Source organism: Hakea prostrata, chromosome 8, assembly GCF_041222555.1.
Source record: "Hakea prostrata isolate BN-2017 chromosome 8, UWA_Hpros_2, whole genome shotgun sequence".
NCBI lineage: Eukaryota > Viridiplantae > Streptophyta > Magnoliopsida > Proteales > Proteaceae > Hakea > Hakea prostrata.
The window spans coordinates 13,526,010-13,543,215 of NC_142607.1; the positions used below are offsets into that span (position 1 = coordinate 13,526,010).

The 17,206-nt window shown below is 37.9% G+C and overlaps 1 protein-coding gene across 2 annotated transcripts; it reads left to right on the forward strand.

The window, feature by feature from the left end:
- Positions 1 to 5,991: 5,991 nt before the first annotated feature.
- On the forward strand, positions 5,992 to 15,233 carry LOC149007056 (ATP-dependent RNA helicase-like protein DB10). 2 transcript variants are annotated; one of them, XM_089164933.1, is made up of 9 exons: positions 5,992 to 6,140; positions 6,787 to 7,178; positions 9,174 to 9,314; positions 10,113 to 10,181; positions 10,733 to 11,002; positions 12,523 to 12,873; positions 13,080 to 13,357; positions 13,480 to 13,863; positions 13,969 to 15,233. In XM_089164933.1, the coding sequence occupies exons 2-9, from the start codon at positions 6,825 to 6,827 to the stop codon at positions 14,432 to 14,434; spliced, it is 2,313 nt and encodes a 770-aa protein (XP_089021059.1). In that variant the 5' UTR covers positions 5,992 to 6,140; positions 6,787 to 6,824; the 3' UTR covers positions 14,435 to 15,233. The 2 variants fall into 2 exon arrangements, with proteins under 2 accessions (XP_089021059.1, XP_089021060.1); XM_089164934.1 differs by having other exon boundaries at positions 5,992 to 6,136.
- The last annotated feature ends 1,973 nt before the right edge of the window (positions 15,234 to 17,206 follow it).

Here is a 17,206-nt window from a genome sequence, read left to right on the forward strand (position 1 = left end):
TAAAAAGATAAGCATTCCTAGTTTTACAAATCATATCATACATCAGATATTAGGAGTAATATTATATAATTACTCAGATTTAGGAGATTGATTCACTGGATAGGGAAGAAGAATTCTTAGAGTTGGACTATGGCGATAAAAATTGACTTAGAGAAGGCTTATGACAAGTTGAGCTGGGGTTTCATTGAGGCTTCTCTCAGTGCAACCGGAATTCCTTCCAATCTAGTTAATGCTATTATGATGTGCATATCTTCACCTAATTTAAGGTCTTGTGGAATGGTGAGGCCATAAAGAGCTTTTCTTCATCCCTCTAGAAGTACAAGCAGAGCGATATGCTTTGACCTTACATCTTTGTGTTTTGAATGGAATGACTTAACCGATGTATTCGGGATGAGGTGGAGGCTGGGGCGTGGAAACCAATTATAATTGGGAGGAGGGGACTGGGCACTTCACATTTGATGTTTGCGGATGATGTTGTTTTATTCAGGGAGGCGTTGTTGGCACAAATGGAGGCTGTTGTGAATTGTTTAGATAGATTTTGTGTTGCATCAAGTAGCAAGGTGAGTGGTGAAAAGCAAAATTTCATTTTTCTAGAAATGTGCCCCATACACTAGCCAATGATATTATTGACTTAAGCGGCTTTTTGGAGACTAAGGAGATTGGGATGTATTTGGGTGTTCCCATTAAGGAAGGAAGGGGTTAGCGAGGGGAGTTTCAGCACATCATTTCTAAAGTGAAGGGGAAGCTATCGCGATGGAAGGCTTCGTCATTATCCCTTGCAGGGAGGGTCACCCTCACAAATCAATTATCATGGCATCACTTTTTTACACAATGCAAAGCTGTGCCATTCCCAAATGAGTGCTCGATGAGGTTGAGAAATTAACCCGTGGATTTGTTTGGGGCGACACACCCAAGAAAAAGAAAGCACATCTTGTTAGTTGGAGTCGTATGTGTAGCCCCAAGGAGTCTGGGGGTATAGGTTTTAAGAACCTTATGATGATGAATGATGCTTTTTTTTTGAAGGTTGTGTGGAAATTTTTGTAGCAAAACTCCTTGTAGGCACCGTTGGTTGGGGCAAAGTATTTGTCATCGCGTCAAGGGCTCCTCCTTTCTTGGGAGTAATGCATATTCTCCTTTGTGGAAGAATATTTGTAGGGTTGCTCTGAAAGTTCTCTGCAATAGTAGGGTAATGATTGGCAATAGAAAAAATGTCTCCTTTTTGTTTGGTCGAGAAGGTGTTTCATTTGATTGTCCAGCCAGTACCAAAGAAGCTTTTAACAAAATTTGTATTCAATTTCGTGGACGATCGAGGTGAGTGGCGATGGGGAGAGGTGGACTCTTTTCTGAACCAGGAAGTAATTCATATTTTGGAGCGTTTTCAACCTCCTAGTCTCAGTGATGGCAGGGATGTTTTTGTTTGGCTGCTAGTTGCAAATGGAATGTTCTCTGTGAGGTCTGCCTATGGAGTTTTATGTGGTGAATCGCTTAACCTATTGCAAATGGCCTTCAATGAGAAGTATTGGAAGAATCTCAGTACTCCATTACACGTGTGTAGTTTCATTTGGTTGGTGAGTCTGGGCAAGATTTTGACGATGGTTAGAAAGTAAAGGATGGGGCTTGAAGACAATGATGGCTGTGAGTTATGCTCGACCTTGAAGGAGGATACACTCCATGTGTTAAGAGACTATTACATTGCTAGATCCGTTTAGAGTGGTTTTTTTGGTTGTTCTCTGGAAGATTGGTTGTATGTAATATCTGTCATTTAGCTATGAGATGGACAAAGGAGTGGCCTGAGTAGTTTGCTTGTTCTAGGGGTGGAGAAATCAGGAACTTCAAGAGGAGGATTTTCACAAGCCTTTGAATGGAAAATTTTTGGTTGATGATTTTGTTTCAACGGTGGTTGAAGCTTAGCTTCTTACCAGTCATCGTAGGTGGGAGGAGGAAGGACTGGTTTGCCTATTGGGAAAGTCCCAAGGAGGTTCCATTTAGATGCAAGGTAGATGGTTCATTTGGGGGCAAAAGAGGTGACCAAGTGGGGGGGGGGTCATTCGTGATGGTGAAGGGGTGGTCATAGGTGGCTTCGCAAAAAAAACCAAGCCGGTGGTGGAGGCTAAGCTTTTAGTGATTTTAGAAGGGGTGAGATTGGCCAAGAGATTGTGTATGTGGCTGATTATGATTGAGTTGGATTCAACCAAAGTAATTGGGTATATGGATTTGGGTTCACCAATCCAAGGTCTTGCAGCTAGGATCATCAACGAGATTTGCAAGTTGACAGATGCAGTGGCAGCGTTATCATTGATAATTGTGGGCATTATCGCTTCAGGCACATAATTCGTGGAGCAAATAAAGTGGTTGATTGGATGTTGAGGGTGAAGCTTAGTGCTAGGGTTAGCTAGATGTTCTTTTCAAATCCTCCTCTGGATCTTGAGAACATCCTCCAGGCCGATTTGGTGTAGTGTAGTCTTTTTTTCTTTGTTCCCTATGTCTTTGACCTCATTTCTATAACCCCCCCCAATACACACACACAAAAAAGGCAAGAGCTCATGGAAGATTGTTACATTTTTCCTTCCAAGGATGCCCTCAAATATTCGTTAAAAATTTATAATTAAATACATCCACAGTTGTAATTTGAACTTTTCACTTAATTGTAATTAATTCTCACTATTATATCTCTCTTTCCCAAATGGAAATATTATACCGTAGTGTAGTGGAATTTTTTTAAAAGAATTTCCACCTCTTAAGATACTTCAGGCATATCATACTCAAAGAGAGAGAGGAGAAGAGCAGCCATCCTTGTAGAAAACTTAACAGATCAAAGATAAAGAATGTAACCAATAATCACCTTCAGAAATAACCCTAAAATAATTAAGAATCCCACATGTAAACATAATGAGAAGAAAGTATCAAATTTATCATATCTAGTCCCAACCATCTTGTTTTCAAAGCATTGAAAGTTGAAACCCACTTAATAGAATTAGATTTAGCTAGACTCAAGTTACCTTTATAAGTAATAAGTGGCGGAGCCACGTTGGGGCTGGAGGGGGCCATGGCCCTCCGGATTTTTTGAAATTTTAAACATTCCTCTATTTTTTCTTTATTTCTCTCACGTTACATTTGAAATACCACTATTTGGCCCCCTCTAAAAAAATAAAAATAAAAATTTAAGATATAGACGATGGGTACAAATGTCACTCTTAATCATTATTTAATGGTTATCATTAAATCTCTACTTCTAATTAAAAACTAACTCACTATCCATGAATTTCTCCTCTATATATTCTCTGATATTTTCATTCATATTCATTTTCTCATGAATCTCCTATTTTGTTTATATTTTTTCTCACACGTCTCACAAAATATTGGAGTAGCTAGCAGACATTGGAATTTTCTTAAATATTTTCCACAATTATCAGGTATTCACTATTTCTTTCTCAAATTATTTCTCTCACATAATCACGATTTTTCTAGTATTCTTTTTCTAAAACATAAATTTTTTTTATTTCATTGTTCTTTCTTTCTCCTAAAATGTTTAAATTTTGTTAGAATTCAGCTATTAATTTTATTAGATCTAATCATAATTATTGATATATTTTTTTAATTCCTTAAACTTTTTCCTAAAATTTAATTTACTATTAATGGAAATTTAAATCTCGTTTAAAATTTCAGCCATCAATTTTATCATATATGGTAATCATTATCTCTAAACTTTCTCATAAAGTTTCTATTCCTAGCCATTTAAATTTTAAGTTTTTTAGTAGTTGGATGTTTAAATTTCTGCCATTAATATTATTATATCTAATCATAATTATTGATTTTTTTAAAATTAATTTATGATAAATTGAGTGTTTATCCCATATTTAGTTAATAGACTTCAAATCTATATTTTTTTTCTCTATAATTTCCCTCACAATTTTAGTCCCTACTTTATTTAAATATTTTTTATAATTTACTTATAATTGTGTTATCTATATTTTAGCAAAAACCAAATAGTGGGCCCACATCAAAATATAATAAAAGATTATGTGATGAGACCTACAGCGGGTCCTGCATTGGTCCACGTATATCCGGCCCCCCAATATTCAATCCTGACTCGCCCCTGTAAGTAATGATGACAATTTTAAAGAGGGTAATTTTCATCTGGACCCCTTGAGGTTTGGTCTTGGTCACTTAGTCAGTTAAGTTCTTTGCATATGGCTCCCCTATGGTTTCATGAAATGATTAAATAAGGACAAGTTTAATAACGTAATTCAATAATTTTTGTGATGAAAATGCCATTTTCCAATTATTTGTTTTAGTTTTTTCTTCTTTTAATGAGCTTTTTTATTCAAATAAAAAATGTAAAAAATTCATTATTGATTGTGAAAGGAGTCTCTCCGCTCTCCATTGTCACCAAAGACCAGCCACCCAGCCTTGTTGCGGTGACTTCAAAAGCTGAAGACGAAGCGGAAGAAGAGCCCTTTGAAAAAAACTCAAAAATGTTAAAACCCAAAACCTAAAAATGACGAAGAACGAAAGTGATGGTTGGAATAAGATTTCCCCGCCGATGCAGTCGGAGAACTCAAGCTTATCCACCGAACGCAAAGATCCGCCATAAGCATATCCGCAATTAATCACAACCATAATTCTAGATCTAATGTTCATCGAATACCCATAAATTAAAATGGAAATCTAAGCAAACCCACTGATTGCTTCAAGATTTGAATTAAAAGAACCAAAAATAGCAGTGTGGGCTACCCGATGAAACCCCGAAGAAGAACTCAGAGGATGGAGAAGGTGAGTGGAGGGCCCGTCGCAAATTCATTCATTAAAAGAGAAAAAGGAAATAGATCCAGTAGTTACCGTTCGCCGGGATAAAACGAAAGAGGAGAAAGAAAGCGAGAGGAAGGGAACGGGAGGAGGAAAGAAGGAAGAAGGAAGAAGGATGAGAGTGCCAAGCATAATAGACGATGAAGACCGGCTCATCCCCTGACATGGCCGAGAGTGGTTATGCCTACCCGGCGCAAATGGCAACACATCCCACACACCGGCCACCCCCCTCTCTCACCCACAAACGCGAAGATGAAAATGAGATCGAAAACTAGATGTAAAATGAGAGATTAAAAACAATTATTTATGAAATATTGAAAATTTATTCAAAAGGCTCTTCTCCGCTCATCTCCAAAGCTTTCAAAGCAAAAAAAAACCGACGGTGGAGAAGACGGAGAGACTTCTTTCACTATCAATAATGAAATTTTTATATTTTTTCTTTGAATAAAAGAGAAACTTACTAAAAAGAAGAAAAAAAATAACTAAAACAAATAAATTGTAAAAAGGGCATTTTCGTCACAAAATTATTAAGTTACGTCGTTAAACTTGTCCTTATTTAATCATTTTATAAAACCACAGGGGAGCCATATGCAAAAGAAAACTTAAACTGGACTAAAAGTGACCTGGACCAAACTTCTAGGGGTCTAGATGAAAATTACCCTTTTAAAGAAGATATCCATGCAGAAGGCAAAGGCGGATAAATTTGGATTCTTTATCCTTATGAATAGAATTTTGTGCTTCCCCCTTGCAATTCTCTGCCACGTGGTAAAAAGGGCCCATTGAAGGGTTTAGCTCTAATTTTTCTTGTTAAAATTTGAAATTAAATTATTTTTCTAATGTATGGTAAAGAAGCGTAAAGTGAGCACATATCTCTACCAGTCATGATAGAGGATTCGGATTACACCGAGGGTTGTTGTTATTTAGACAGTAGACCAAACTTGACCCGTTGAGAGCCAAACACTGTCGAATCCATAATTCCAGCTGTAGTCGGGTTGGTTCGGTCGACCTTGATATTTTATGGGCCGGCAGATCTCTCGGTTGTGAAAACTCCAAACTAGGGTTAATTGTGACCACTGACAGGTATTTCAAGTTTCATATACCTAACCAGGGTTAAATTTTAACCATCTTGCTTCTCGTTACGCTACTTCGATCCGTCCAGTATATATGCCCTACGCAATACGCTCTCGTCCATTAAACGCTTCGCTTTTTCCGGAAGCGTTGCTGCTCTGCGTGTGACGAGAGAGAGATACACAGAGAGGAAAGTTTGAAGAATCTATCGCCTCTTCTCTCCTTCAATCCATAACCAGACGCTTCTGCGAAGGCAAGAGCGGTAGGTACGTCACTTCTCTCTGAATTGAACTTTTATGTAGATCTAGACACAAGTTACGGTTGTTTTAAGTAACCCTAGGAACGAACCAACACGTTTGTTTTAGGAAAAATCCAGCTTTTTGAGTTACTAGATCATCGTCGTCTTCTTTATTGTTTCGGTTCTTATTTTCTTTGTGTTGATTTTGCTGGTCCTGTATTGATTTCTGAATGGTAGTTTTTTTCTTTTTGAAGGATAAGGTTTCGATGTTGAAAATTTTTAGAAGGTTTTTCCACGTTGTCATTTTTTTCTGGGATTTTTGATCCTTGGATATGGTAATTGGTAACTGATAGATGTTTTCTCGTCTTGCGCTTGTTGGATGCTACTATAGAATATGGTTTATTTGTTCCTGAGCTATTTGGACAGTGTTTTGGTGCCATATTTTGTTCTACCATGGGTTCGCTTTTTTCGTTAGTTATTATTATAGGTTTTCTTTACCCGATGCGGGCGATTCTAAAGCTGTTTACCAAGAATTTTCTGGTTTGGCAGGGAAATTTCAATCATGAATAAATTATAGCTTTTACCGCCTAATTCCAAATCTTCTTGTACGGTATATATATGCTATAAAAAATCGTAAAGTTGATTATTGATTGTATTTCTGATAATTTTCTCAGAGAGCTTGGTTAGTATAGAATTACGTGATTTAGCGGCTATGGCTGCCACTGCGACTGCAAATGCTCCATCCAGTGGTCCACGTTATGCGCCAGAAGACCCTACACTTCCAAAGCCATGGAGAGGGCTTGTCGATGGGAACACTGGGTATCTTTACTTTTGGAATCCGGAGACTAATGTAACCCAGTATGAGAGGCCTGTTGCTTCCTCGCATGGAGGCCAGCCTCCACCTAATAAGTCATCTTCTGCATCTATAAGTTCCTCAGTTCAAATTCATCAGTCTTCTCAAGGACAACATCGTAGTAGTGGTAGCAGCATAGAAGATCTGCGTTACCATGGCAACGCAAATGGTGGGCCAAAACGTGCAGCATCTCCAGGATCGAGGAACATTCAGGTACTAGTTCAACATTACATACATAAATTAACTCATTCGTGGTATTTTTGTTGCATAAATAATCCAATTAAATAGTAACTGTGGTGAGTGTCTTACATTATTAGGCAGTCTTTGGTATGATTTATTTATTTATTTTATTATTACCTGAATAAATATTTTTGGTAGTGTTTGATACAGTTTACACAACCTATTTCTATTTTACAAAGGGTTGAAAAAAATACAAATAGTGAAAATAGGTTGAAGGCTGTTTTTATTTTTTCTATGGAAATCCATTTCAGTTGGTTTTGCAGTGGTTTTTAAAATGTGTGTGCTTCTGATGTGTGTATAAGTGAGGTTAAAACGGTAAATTTGTATCTTCTATAATTTCTCACCAAACCGGGTTATCACCCCTCATTATTTTCCCATAATATCCTCTGACTGTTATGAGGGAGGAACACCGAACAAGACGTGAGTGCGAAGCTTTTGATGTTTTCTTTGTTAGCAACTGTTGTGCTTTTTTTTTCCCATGGTTCTTCTTAACTTGTGTTTGTTCTCAAGCAATCCTCTAATTATCTACTAAAAGTTCTCTTCAAGAATTCTCTTTCCTTTGAAGATGTTCCTTCAACCTCACTAACAAATAAGTTTGAGCTTCAGATATCTTATTTTGCATTATTCAGATCTTCTTTTGATATTTGTTCTTCCTCACTTATTCTTTCTGAGATAATTCATATTAATTTTTACTGCTTCATTTCAATTTAGAAGTTTCTTGTCAGTTTGCATCCAATTCCCCAGCTGTTATGAATTTCATGTAATTTTGCTTGGAAACCATCTGAAATCCAATATTTATGACCTGGTGAGAAAGATATCCGTTACTTCTCCACTTCCATAGTTTGGAAAAGACTGAAAAGAATTGCTTGGGTAAGAAGCTATTCCTAATTTGGAATACTTCTTGTCCTTCCTTCCTATTGGATCTTTTTTAATATTGAAATATAAAATTATGCTTTACTTGCATTTGTTTGTGTGTGGAGTTTTGTGAGTGCCCTCCCCAATCCATAGAGTTATTGACTAAAATAGCTTAATTTGGCCTATTAATTCACTGCAACTGACTCCACAAGCATCTGATTGGCTTTTGGAAAAGCAAAGAGGGGAAAGTTTGATGATGAAGGATAATGCTAATATGGTTGCAGATGTTGCAAATATGGTATGCAGTAGTCAACAACAGTTGGAAGTGTATCGAAGACAAAATTGCAAAACCAGATCAAGGATGCCTTTGAGGATTGATGATCGGTCGATATATTTTGGTTATTATTAATTGTTTCTTATTATTACTTGGTATGATATACGATTGGTGGACTTGTAAGTTTAGTGTCTTATGTGTTGTATTATGAATGACCTACCATTCATTGGTAAAAGAAGAATATTTATGTACACATGTGTATATATATAGTTTACAAAGTTTACAACTATGGCATCGTTGGATTGCTAGATAAAAGGGGTGGGGAAATAGGATAGGGAAGGAAAGGAGTTTGTGGAAATATATAATTTGTGGGTCCCACTTTTATTATATCCCTCACTTTCCAATAAAGTCCCACTAATTTAGTGGGGCATTAAAAGGGGCTTGGGGTGGGAAAAGTTACATGCCATGTTAGTAGACAAGCTTCTCTGCCCACTTTCCCACCCTCATTGAACTGAAGAAACCATGCTTTGGGATTTCAAGAAAAAATTTACTTTATCCCACCCCACTTCAAATTCACCAAACAAACAATGCTCTGCCTATAGAAAACATTTTAGCAGAAAGAAATGCCAGAGGTATTTTCAAGTACAAAATCTATTTTAACCTATTGGTTAGTGAACGATTTTTGCATTTTGACCCTGAGTGATTGTTACTACTGCTTTTGAAAAATAGGTAAAAAATAAAAAAAATGAAAGTCATGCTGAAGAGATCCTTAGTTGATTGAATTTTGTCTCTTTTCATTTTGAATTATTCTTAATTTGTTTTTTTCCCCCCACTGGCAGAGTTCAAAGAGTGGTAGTGCATATCTGAATGGGACTAGTGCACAGGTTCCACGGGCAGTTAGCAGAGGACATGGATCTTCAGATACAGGGATTGGTTTATCAGCAGAGTCTTATCGCCGTCATCATGAAATTACTGTTAGTGTATGTATCATATAGCCTTTTATGAATATTGTATGTTAACTTTTTTGCATAGCCATGATTTCATGTAGCCAAATTTCTATATGTAGTTGTCGTCTTTAGGTTAAAATGGAGGTTTTCATTAAATCAAGTGCAAGTTTCTGCAATTTTGTTCCTAGAGTTGCAAGCATGGGAAATAATTTGCGAATAAGCCTCTTTGAGCTTCTTTCTCTCTCCTTGCATTATTTTTGTTGGACTGGAGAAAGGATGGGAGGGGTGGCTGGTTGGGTTTGAGCTTGTCAGATTATGCAAATGAGAGCTGAATTAGCGAACTGGTTTGAGAGATTTGATAGTCTGTGCTTTTGTTATGATATTTAGTTCTTAAAATAGTTTGCAAGGAGACAACAAGGTGCCTCTTGGGTGTTGCCTTGAGTTTTTGGTATCCTTCAATGCCTTGCATCACCTAGATGCTGTGGCAATTTGTTTTACAAATAAAGCTTGCAGTTGTAGCTGTATGGATCTATTTTTTTCCCTCTAACTAAATTTAAACAGTGAATATAATCATCAGTTACTGTCGTAGTTATTACAAATTGGTTTTGTGTTCATTTATTTTAATATCTGCTAACTTCTATTCAAGAGACTGTTTCCATTTTATTACCTGTCCCAAAAATAATAATGGCGGTTTAATTAGAAAAACTTGGCAGTACAATACAGTCGTCTTATATTTGTACTTTTATTCTGCTGTTTCCAAATTTGTCACTGCCAGTGTAGTAATGCATGAAATATTTTCTCTGCTAATTGCTTCTTTGTCCACTTTATCAGGGAGATAATGTGCCTGCACCTTTTTCATCGTTTGAATCTTCTGGTTTTCCTCCGGAGATTCTTAGAGAGGTATTACTTAATGTTTCACTTCTAGTTTCTTTCCTCTTTTGCCAGATATGTACAAACCTCTTGTAAGTTCACTCAGCTCTGACCCGGCATTTCTTGCTTATGCAAAATTTTTAATAGCTGGAGCTCCGTTGTTGAACTTCAGACTCATGTCCTTTTTTCCGTCTCTACTTTCTTTCTTTGTCGCAGGTGCGATATTTGCTCCAGGGAGGAGCTAATGTCGTACGCTGTGCTGCCCTTGTTGTTGGGGGCTTGCAATAGTTGGAGCGCCCTCATATGGTCGACCAATTGAGAAGGGCTTTCAGAATCACTCAGTTCGTGGCCGGGGCTGCCTTTGGTGATGGTTCAGTTTGCCACTCGGTCCGAACAGAAGAAGGCCTCTTTCTCCTGCTCCAGCTTGCATCAGCAAGCGGCGGCCGTCTGCGTATGGAGGATAGCGCTTTGTCTAGCGTTAGCATGTCCTCTGTAGTCCCAAAAAAAGAAAAAACAAACAGAAGACTGAACTTGGAACCGGTGCCTCTCCTCATGGGGATGCTGGTTTTTTGCTTTTTCAGGTACACCATGCTGGGTTCTCAGCACCAACGCCCATTCAGGCCCAGACATGGCCTATTGCTCTTCAAAATCGTGACATTGTTGCAATTGCCAAGACAGGCTCAGGGAAAACCTTGGGCTACCTAATTCCAGGATTCATTCATCTCAAACGCCGGCGTAATAACTCTCAGCTTGGTCCAACTGTTTTGATACTCTCTCCAACTAGGGAATTGGCTACACAGATACAGGATGAAGCAGTAAAGTTTAGCAGATCATCAAGAATCTCATGCACGGTTTGTTACTAACCATACTTATATATGATGCATGCTGTAATTGGGAATCTAGTTGTCCTTTATACTTCTGCTTATGCATTATTTATTTATTTTTTTTTTGGTGGGGGGGGGGAGAGAACTCTCATTTTCTCTATGTTTCAGGTTGATGAGATAATCTTTTCTAGACAGTTTTTCTTTTGTGCAAATCTTTTTCTGTTTTTTCTAAGTTTCAGCTTCCTAATTTATGAGTATGAGATTAAAATGAGCTAGACATACTATTTTGAGGAAAACTTGTTTCTGAAGAATCAGCAAATATTTATTTATCATGTTTAATGGGCTATAGAAAGGTATTCTTCTAATTTTAAGGAATCAAGGATATAAAAATTGGAGGGTTGAAATGAAAAACAACCAGGACAAGGAGACTATGAATTGGTTCTTCCAAAGCAACAAAAAGATCTTGAATAAGGTAAGAAAGAAGTACAAGATGCACTATCTCAGCCTTGGGTCTGTCACCCACAGCTATCTCAGCTGTTAATCATGAATCTTACTCCATGAGAAATTTAATGTTACTTGGCTAAAGCTTTACAAAGTAGATAGTCTAAAAGATAGAAATGACTACTTAAAAGCTAAGCAATTAAAATAGAAGCTTCTTATAAACACCAAAACAGGACAAGGCTACTGTTTGGAAGGCAAGAATCCATCTAGCTGACCCCATTTAGTTGGGACAAGGCTTATTGTTGTTGTTGTTATAAACATCAAAACACAAAGTCCTAGAATAATAGTAAACTCGAATTATAAGCTACCTAGTTGAAATGAAATATGCCTTTTAATAAAACTGAAAATGGATACTAAAATATGGCTGCGCTAGGATGGAATTTTTCTACTTCTGATGGGGACCACAAGATCTTTAAGAAGCATTGCCAAATAAAGCATAATATTGACTGTGGTACTGTTCATGTGGACAGTGATGTGAGCAATGTTTTTGTCTTTTTCTTCTGCATTCATGCTTTTGTTTGGAGTAGAGCTGCCTTATATGATGCACCAGTGAATCAACAATAATGTGCCAAATTATCGGATGAGGCTGCCTCTCACAGCAGTTGCATGGCACAATCATGGTGGGCTGGTTTTGGGGCCTGCTTCATAGTGGTTCATATGGGCTTGCGATTGACATCACATGTGTTGCCATATTACGATTTTTTGATTGTTTGACATGCTGTGGTATCATATACTATAGTTGATGCTGCAAATATATGAATGTGTGTGGTCCCTATCTAGTTATTTTTCTCTACTTATCTTAATAATGAATAGTGTGACAATGCTGCTTGTTATTTGGCTGTTGGGAATGGCTTATCTATTTCAATTCAGCTGTTTCTCAACTTCTCATAAGTTTTTTGGTATTAGAAACTCTACTTAGGCAGATCGTTTAGATCATTTTTTGAGTAATACTCTTCCAGTCTTGGTTACCTTAATTTTGATCATTGTTTTACACCCCGCCCCCAACTTTTTTTCCCCCTGTGATGATTGTCTTTTTGTGGATGAAGTGTTTATATGGAGGTGCCCCAAAACCTCCCCAGCTGAAGGAGTTGGACCGAGGAGCAGATATTGTGGTAGCTACTCCTGGCCGTCTTAATGATATTCTGGAAATGAGGAGAGTGAGTCTGTCCCAAGTATCGTATTTGGTACTTGATGAGGCAGACCGCATGTTAGACATGGGTTTTGAACCTCAAATACGGAAGATTGTCAAGGAGGTGCCTGCCCAGAGACAAACTCTCATGTACACGGCAACATGGCCAAAGGAGGTGCGTAAAATTGCTGCAGATTTACTGGTCAATCCGGTCCAGGTCAACATTGGAAACTTGGACGAGCTCGTTGCCAACAAGTCTATCACTCAGGTGGGTTGAACAAAAATCATTTAAAATACATAATATCCATCCCTTATGGGGTTTTATTTTATTTTATTTTCTTATACTTTTTTCACCTTTGAATTTTGTTTTGGATGAAGTGGTGGCTTGGATTCTGTTCTTTTAATTTTGTTTTAATTTTTTGGTGAGTTGTGTTCTGTAGCAACATATGATGTGTGTGTTCTACTGTCTTGCAGTATGTTGAAGTGGTAGCACCAATGGAGAAGCAAAGGCGGTTGGAGCAGATTTTGCGGTCTCAGGAACCTGGGTCTAAATGCATCATATTCTGTTCTACCAAGAAGATGTGTGACCAGCTTTCTCGTACAATAGGCCGCCAGTTTGGTGCTGCTGCCATCCATGGTGATAAATCTCAGAGTGAGAGGGATTATGTTTTGAACCAGTTCAAAAGTGGAAGGTCCCCAATTCTTGTAGCAACTGATGTTGCAGCCAGAGGCTTGGACATTAAAGATATAAGGTACAGGCTAATTTAGTGGACTTATTCATCATTGTGGTGCCAATTTCCTTGATTCAGATTCTTGGTTTGCTGTCTATTGTTGATAATAATTAGAGCTAAATTGTGGCAACATAAACTTGCAGGGTGGTCATCAACTATGACTTCCCTACTGGAATTGAAGATTATGTTCACAGGATTGGGAGGACTGGAAGGGCTGGCGCCACTGGAATGGCTTACACATTTATTGGTGAGCAGGATTCAAAGCATGCATCAGATCTTGTTAAGGTTCTAGAAGGGGCAAACCAGAGTGTTCCACCAGTGATCCGTGAAATGGCTGCACGGGGCGGTGGGATGGGTAGGTCTCGACGCCAATGGGGGCCCGGAGGCTCAGGTGGGCGTGATGGAGGCCGTGGAGGACGCGGTGATTCCAGTTATGGTGGAAGGGTTGGCAGGGCCCCCCCTCCATCTCTAGGAAGATCGGACAGAGGCTATGGAGGTCGTGGACATGACCGTGATCTTCGTGACAGGTAAGTGCACCAGTCTGACCCCCACCCTGGCCATCACTTAATTCTTACTGTAGCTTGTTTATAGGATGGCTGGCATCAATGATGGATAAATCAAAACTGTAACAGGTATGACCGAGGTTATGGTGATGGAAATGATGTGGATACACGAGCAAGATATGACAAAAGTCATCCTGTGGTTGGTAATGATCGTCGCCGTAGTAGGAGCCCCAACAGGGTGTCCGGCTGGGGTAGCAGCAACCGCAGCAGAAGCAGAAGCAGAAGCCGTAGTGCCGACAGGGTTAGCAGGGTTCCACCGGTGTGGAAACATTCACCAGCGAGCAGGAAGGATGCTTCACCAGGTGGTCAAGGAACCTTGGAGCCAAATCATTTGCCGCCTGTACACCGTCGGAGTAGGTGGAGTGAAAGATCCCCATCCCCATCCCCATCTGATAGGAGAGGTAATGGCAACGTTGCTGGTGGACAACGCTCTCCTTACAGGGTTGAAGAGGAGGAGGAAGGTATAATACCTGCTGATGAAGACGGCATGATTCATCCAGAGGAAGAGGAAGGTATGATTGGTACCGGTAGGTGAGGTGATTCTTCCACGCCTGCGCTAGCATGATTATTGCAGTGCTTGTGCTCTCTAATTTTAGAAGAGAATTATTTTTACGTTCCGAGTATAACCCACCTTGGGGAGAGACAGGTGGTGGGTTGGGGGAGGGATGGAAGAGGAAGCGAAGATGCATATTTTAAGTGTGGCATCTGCATCTGGTAATCTTGTAAGCTGTATCTGGTTTTGTAATTTGTTTTTTTTCGAAATTCCTCTGGGAATATTCTTTTCTAATTAATTTTCGGAGATGATTTGGGTAATGCAGCACTGTAATGGCTGATATTAGGAACCAATGTACCAAAGAAAGTAGGTGTGGGTTGCCGCACAAACTGATTGACTTGCTACATATGTTGTTCTGTATACACTTCAGGTTAACAAGTCCTCTAGCTTAATTGCTCTCTCTTCTCTTCTTTTTTTAGTTCATAATAATCATTTTGATAAGACTCATTGAAGATTCTAGTGTTTCTGTTTCTGTACACGAGACTTCAATGTCAATCAAACAAACAAATGGATGTTGTTAAACAAAATTCTGATGGGGACTAAGCCAATTTAACAGTTCACTAGGAGTTGAGACATGGTTAGCAATTTCCATCCATAAATTATCTCTTACACATAACTTTGTATCTTAGATAACAATCCTGAAACTATATTAAATTCATGATGATAGATCGATACCGATATACCCTTGATTCCTTTGCTCACAAGTCACAAACCAAGTTGCCTGCCTTGTGAGTGTTATTGGAAATCTTTTCCCCATTTTCATACTCTTTAATTTAATCAGAGGCCTTGAACTAACGTTACTTAATAAAACTTGCACGTCAACATTTCCTCCTCTACCTGAAACCTATAAGCATCCATAAGTTTATCCCTTTGCTTTTCCAAATGATTCGTCTCCACAGAGTATTTGCTATTCATTTTCATTCTTCAATTGCTGAGAGCAAATCCAACTTTCCAAATTCGATCTGCAGCACCCTGAAGGTCTCTGAGAAGAAACAAGGCTTCTGTCCTCAAACATGGAGATAGTTGTGGCAGCCTAGCAGGGTGAGTGGGCCGGCATGGGGTTGAAGGAGGAGGAGCAAAGAGCAGCAGGAGTGGGATGAAGAAGAAGAACACAGTCTTTAGCAACAATCACTGGAGCAGCAGTTGAAGACTACTAGTCTGCAACTCATAGCGCAAGAGATAGATCGAGTTCAACCGCAGAGTCACATGCATTTTAAGAACCACACAAAAAATAGATGAAAGTGATTTATATAAAAAATAATAAAAAAAACAGGTTGAGATTTATTTTTCATTTTTGAGTTTTTTTTAACCATTTTTAAATAGAAATAGACTTATAAATTGTATCAAACACTACCATTTTTATTTATTTGGGTAAAAATAAAAAATAAAATCATGCCAAAGACTGCCTTAGTAACTTGTTTTGTATAGGAAAGAAAGGGAACTTTAGTCCCAACGAATATTTTCTTTCTTTTTTTGGGTCTGAAAAAGTGATATTTCGTTGAACAGATTTGTGTTGAAAGAGAGGATGTTTTAAAAATTAAAATGGGGAGTCTTTGGGGGTTTTTTTTGTGATTCATCTATTATCTTATAGTTCAAATAAAAATTTTATTAGGACTCTCACCATTAGTTAAAATGTATGGTGCAAAGTATTCGATGTAATAAGGACGTTAAGATGAATGAGTGGCAAAACTAAAAGAGAGGATAAAATGATAATATTATTAGTTATGAGAGAATCATTGAAGAGAAATGGTTTAATGTAGGTAAAGAAATAGAAGCATTAGAGGAAGACCTGATTGCAAGGCAAGAATTTATCTAGTCTTTCTTTTTTCTTTCTTTTTCCTCTTTTGTTTTTGGGTTTTTCACATTTTATTTTCTTTTCCGTTTTTTTGGGTGAATCCACATTTTATTCGTTAATATTCTATGTTTTCAAACAAAATAAGGTCTAACCCAATTGAAAAGGCTTCTTGTTAGGGATCCTGAAATGGAAATTATCATACTTTAATGACCTATAATGACTGCTAGGAGAAGACCAACAAAGTAAATCATCTCATTCTTCTCATGGGGATTTCTATGTTGGTTTTTTGTAACATTTATGAATTAAAGGTACGCTTAAACCATGTAATGTAACTGTCAAAACCTTCTTTATTTGACCACTTAATTTGTTTCTCAAGTATAAAACATCTTCATTAACTTGTGCATTAATCAGCAACATTGAATTCAATTTCAATGCAATTTAGGTGAGGAATTACTAACGAGAGGGATGGGTTTTCAGTTACCAAAAAGAATTCTGATTCACTAAAAAATTAATGTAAAGTTTCTATTGGTTCTCATTTTATTGTGCAATTTATTTAAACAAATTTCATTCACTAACAAATCAATTCTCATTTATTAGTATCCTGGTTAAGAGAAATTTGTCATGGGAAGACAGCTACTTTACAACATTCTCAAACCAAATATCCATTCATGAATTTCCTTACATTTCTTTCTAGGGCTTTAAGTATTTTAGAAAACTCTGAACACCTGCCATGTGTCCCCTTTTGACTGAAGAGTTTTGAAAATTTTCCAATTTAGAAGCTCTTCTAATGGTGCATTTATTACTCCCCTGTTCTCCTAAACAATACAAAGAACATGGAAGCTTAACAGTCACAACTATATTCTAATTCTAACCGTTCAAGTAAACCTGTAAATCAAAGGCTATAAATTAACTGAAATCAATGCCACACCCCCTTCCCTCCTACTTAATACTAACAACAG

What these genes read in the sequence shown, in the direction of transcription:
- LOC149007056 (XM_089164933.1), top strand. Translation starts at nt 6,825, where the DNA reads ATGGCTGCCACTGCGACTGCAAATGCTCCATCCAGTGGTCCACGTTAT. An exon ending in CTCCGGAGATTCTTAGAGAG is followed by an intron (nt 10,182 to 10,732) that starts GTATTACTTAAT and finishes TTGCTTTTTCAG; the next exon opens with GTACACCATGCTGGGTTCTC. An exon ending in CCAACAAGTCTATCACTCAG is followed by an intron (nt 12,874 to 13,079) that starts GTGGGTTGAACA and finishes ACTGTCTTGCAG; the next exon opens with TATGTTGAAGTGGTAGCACC.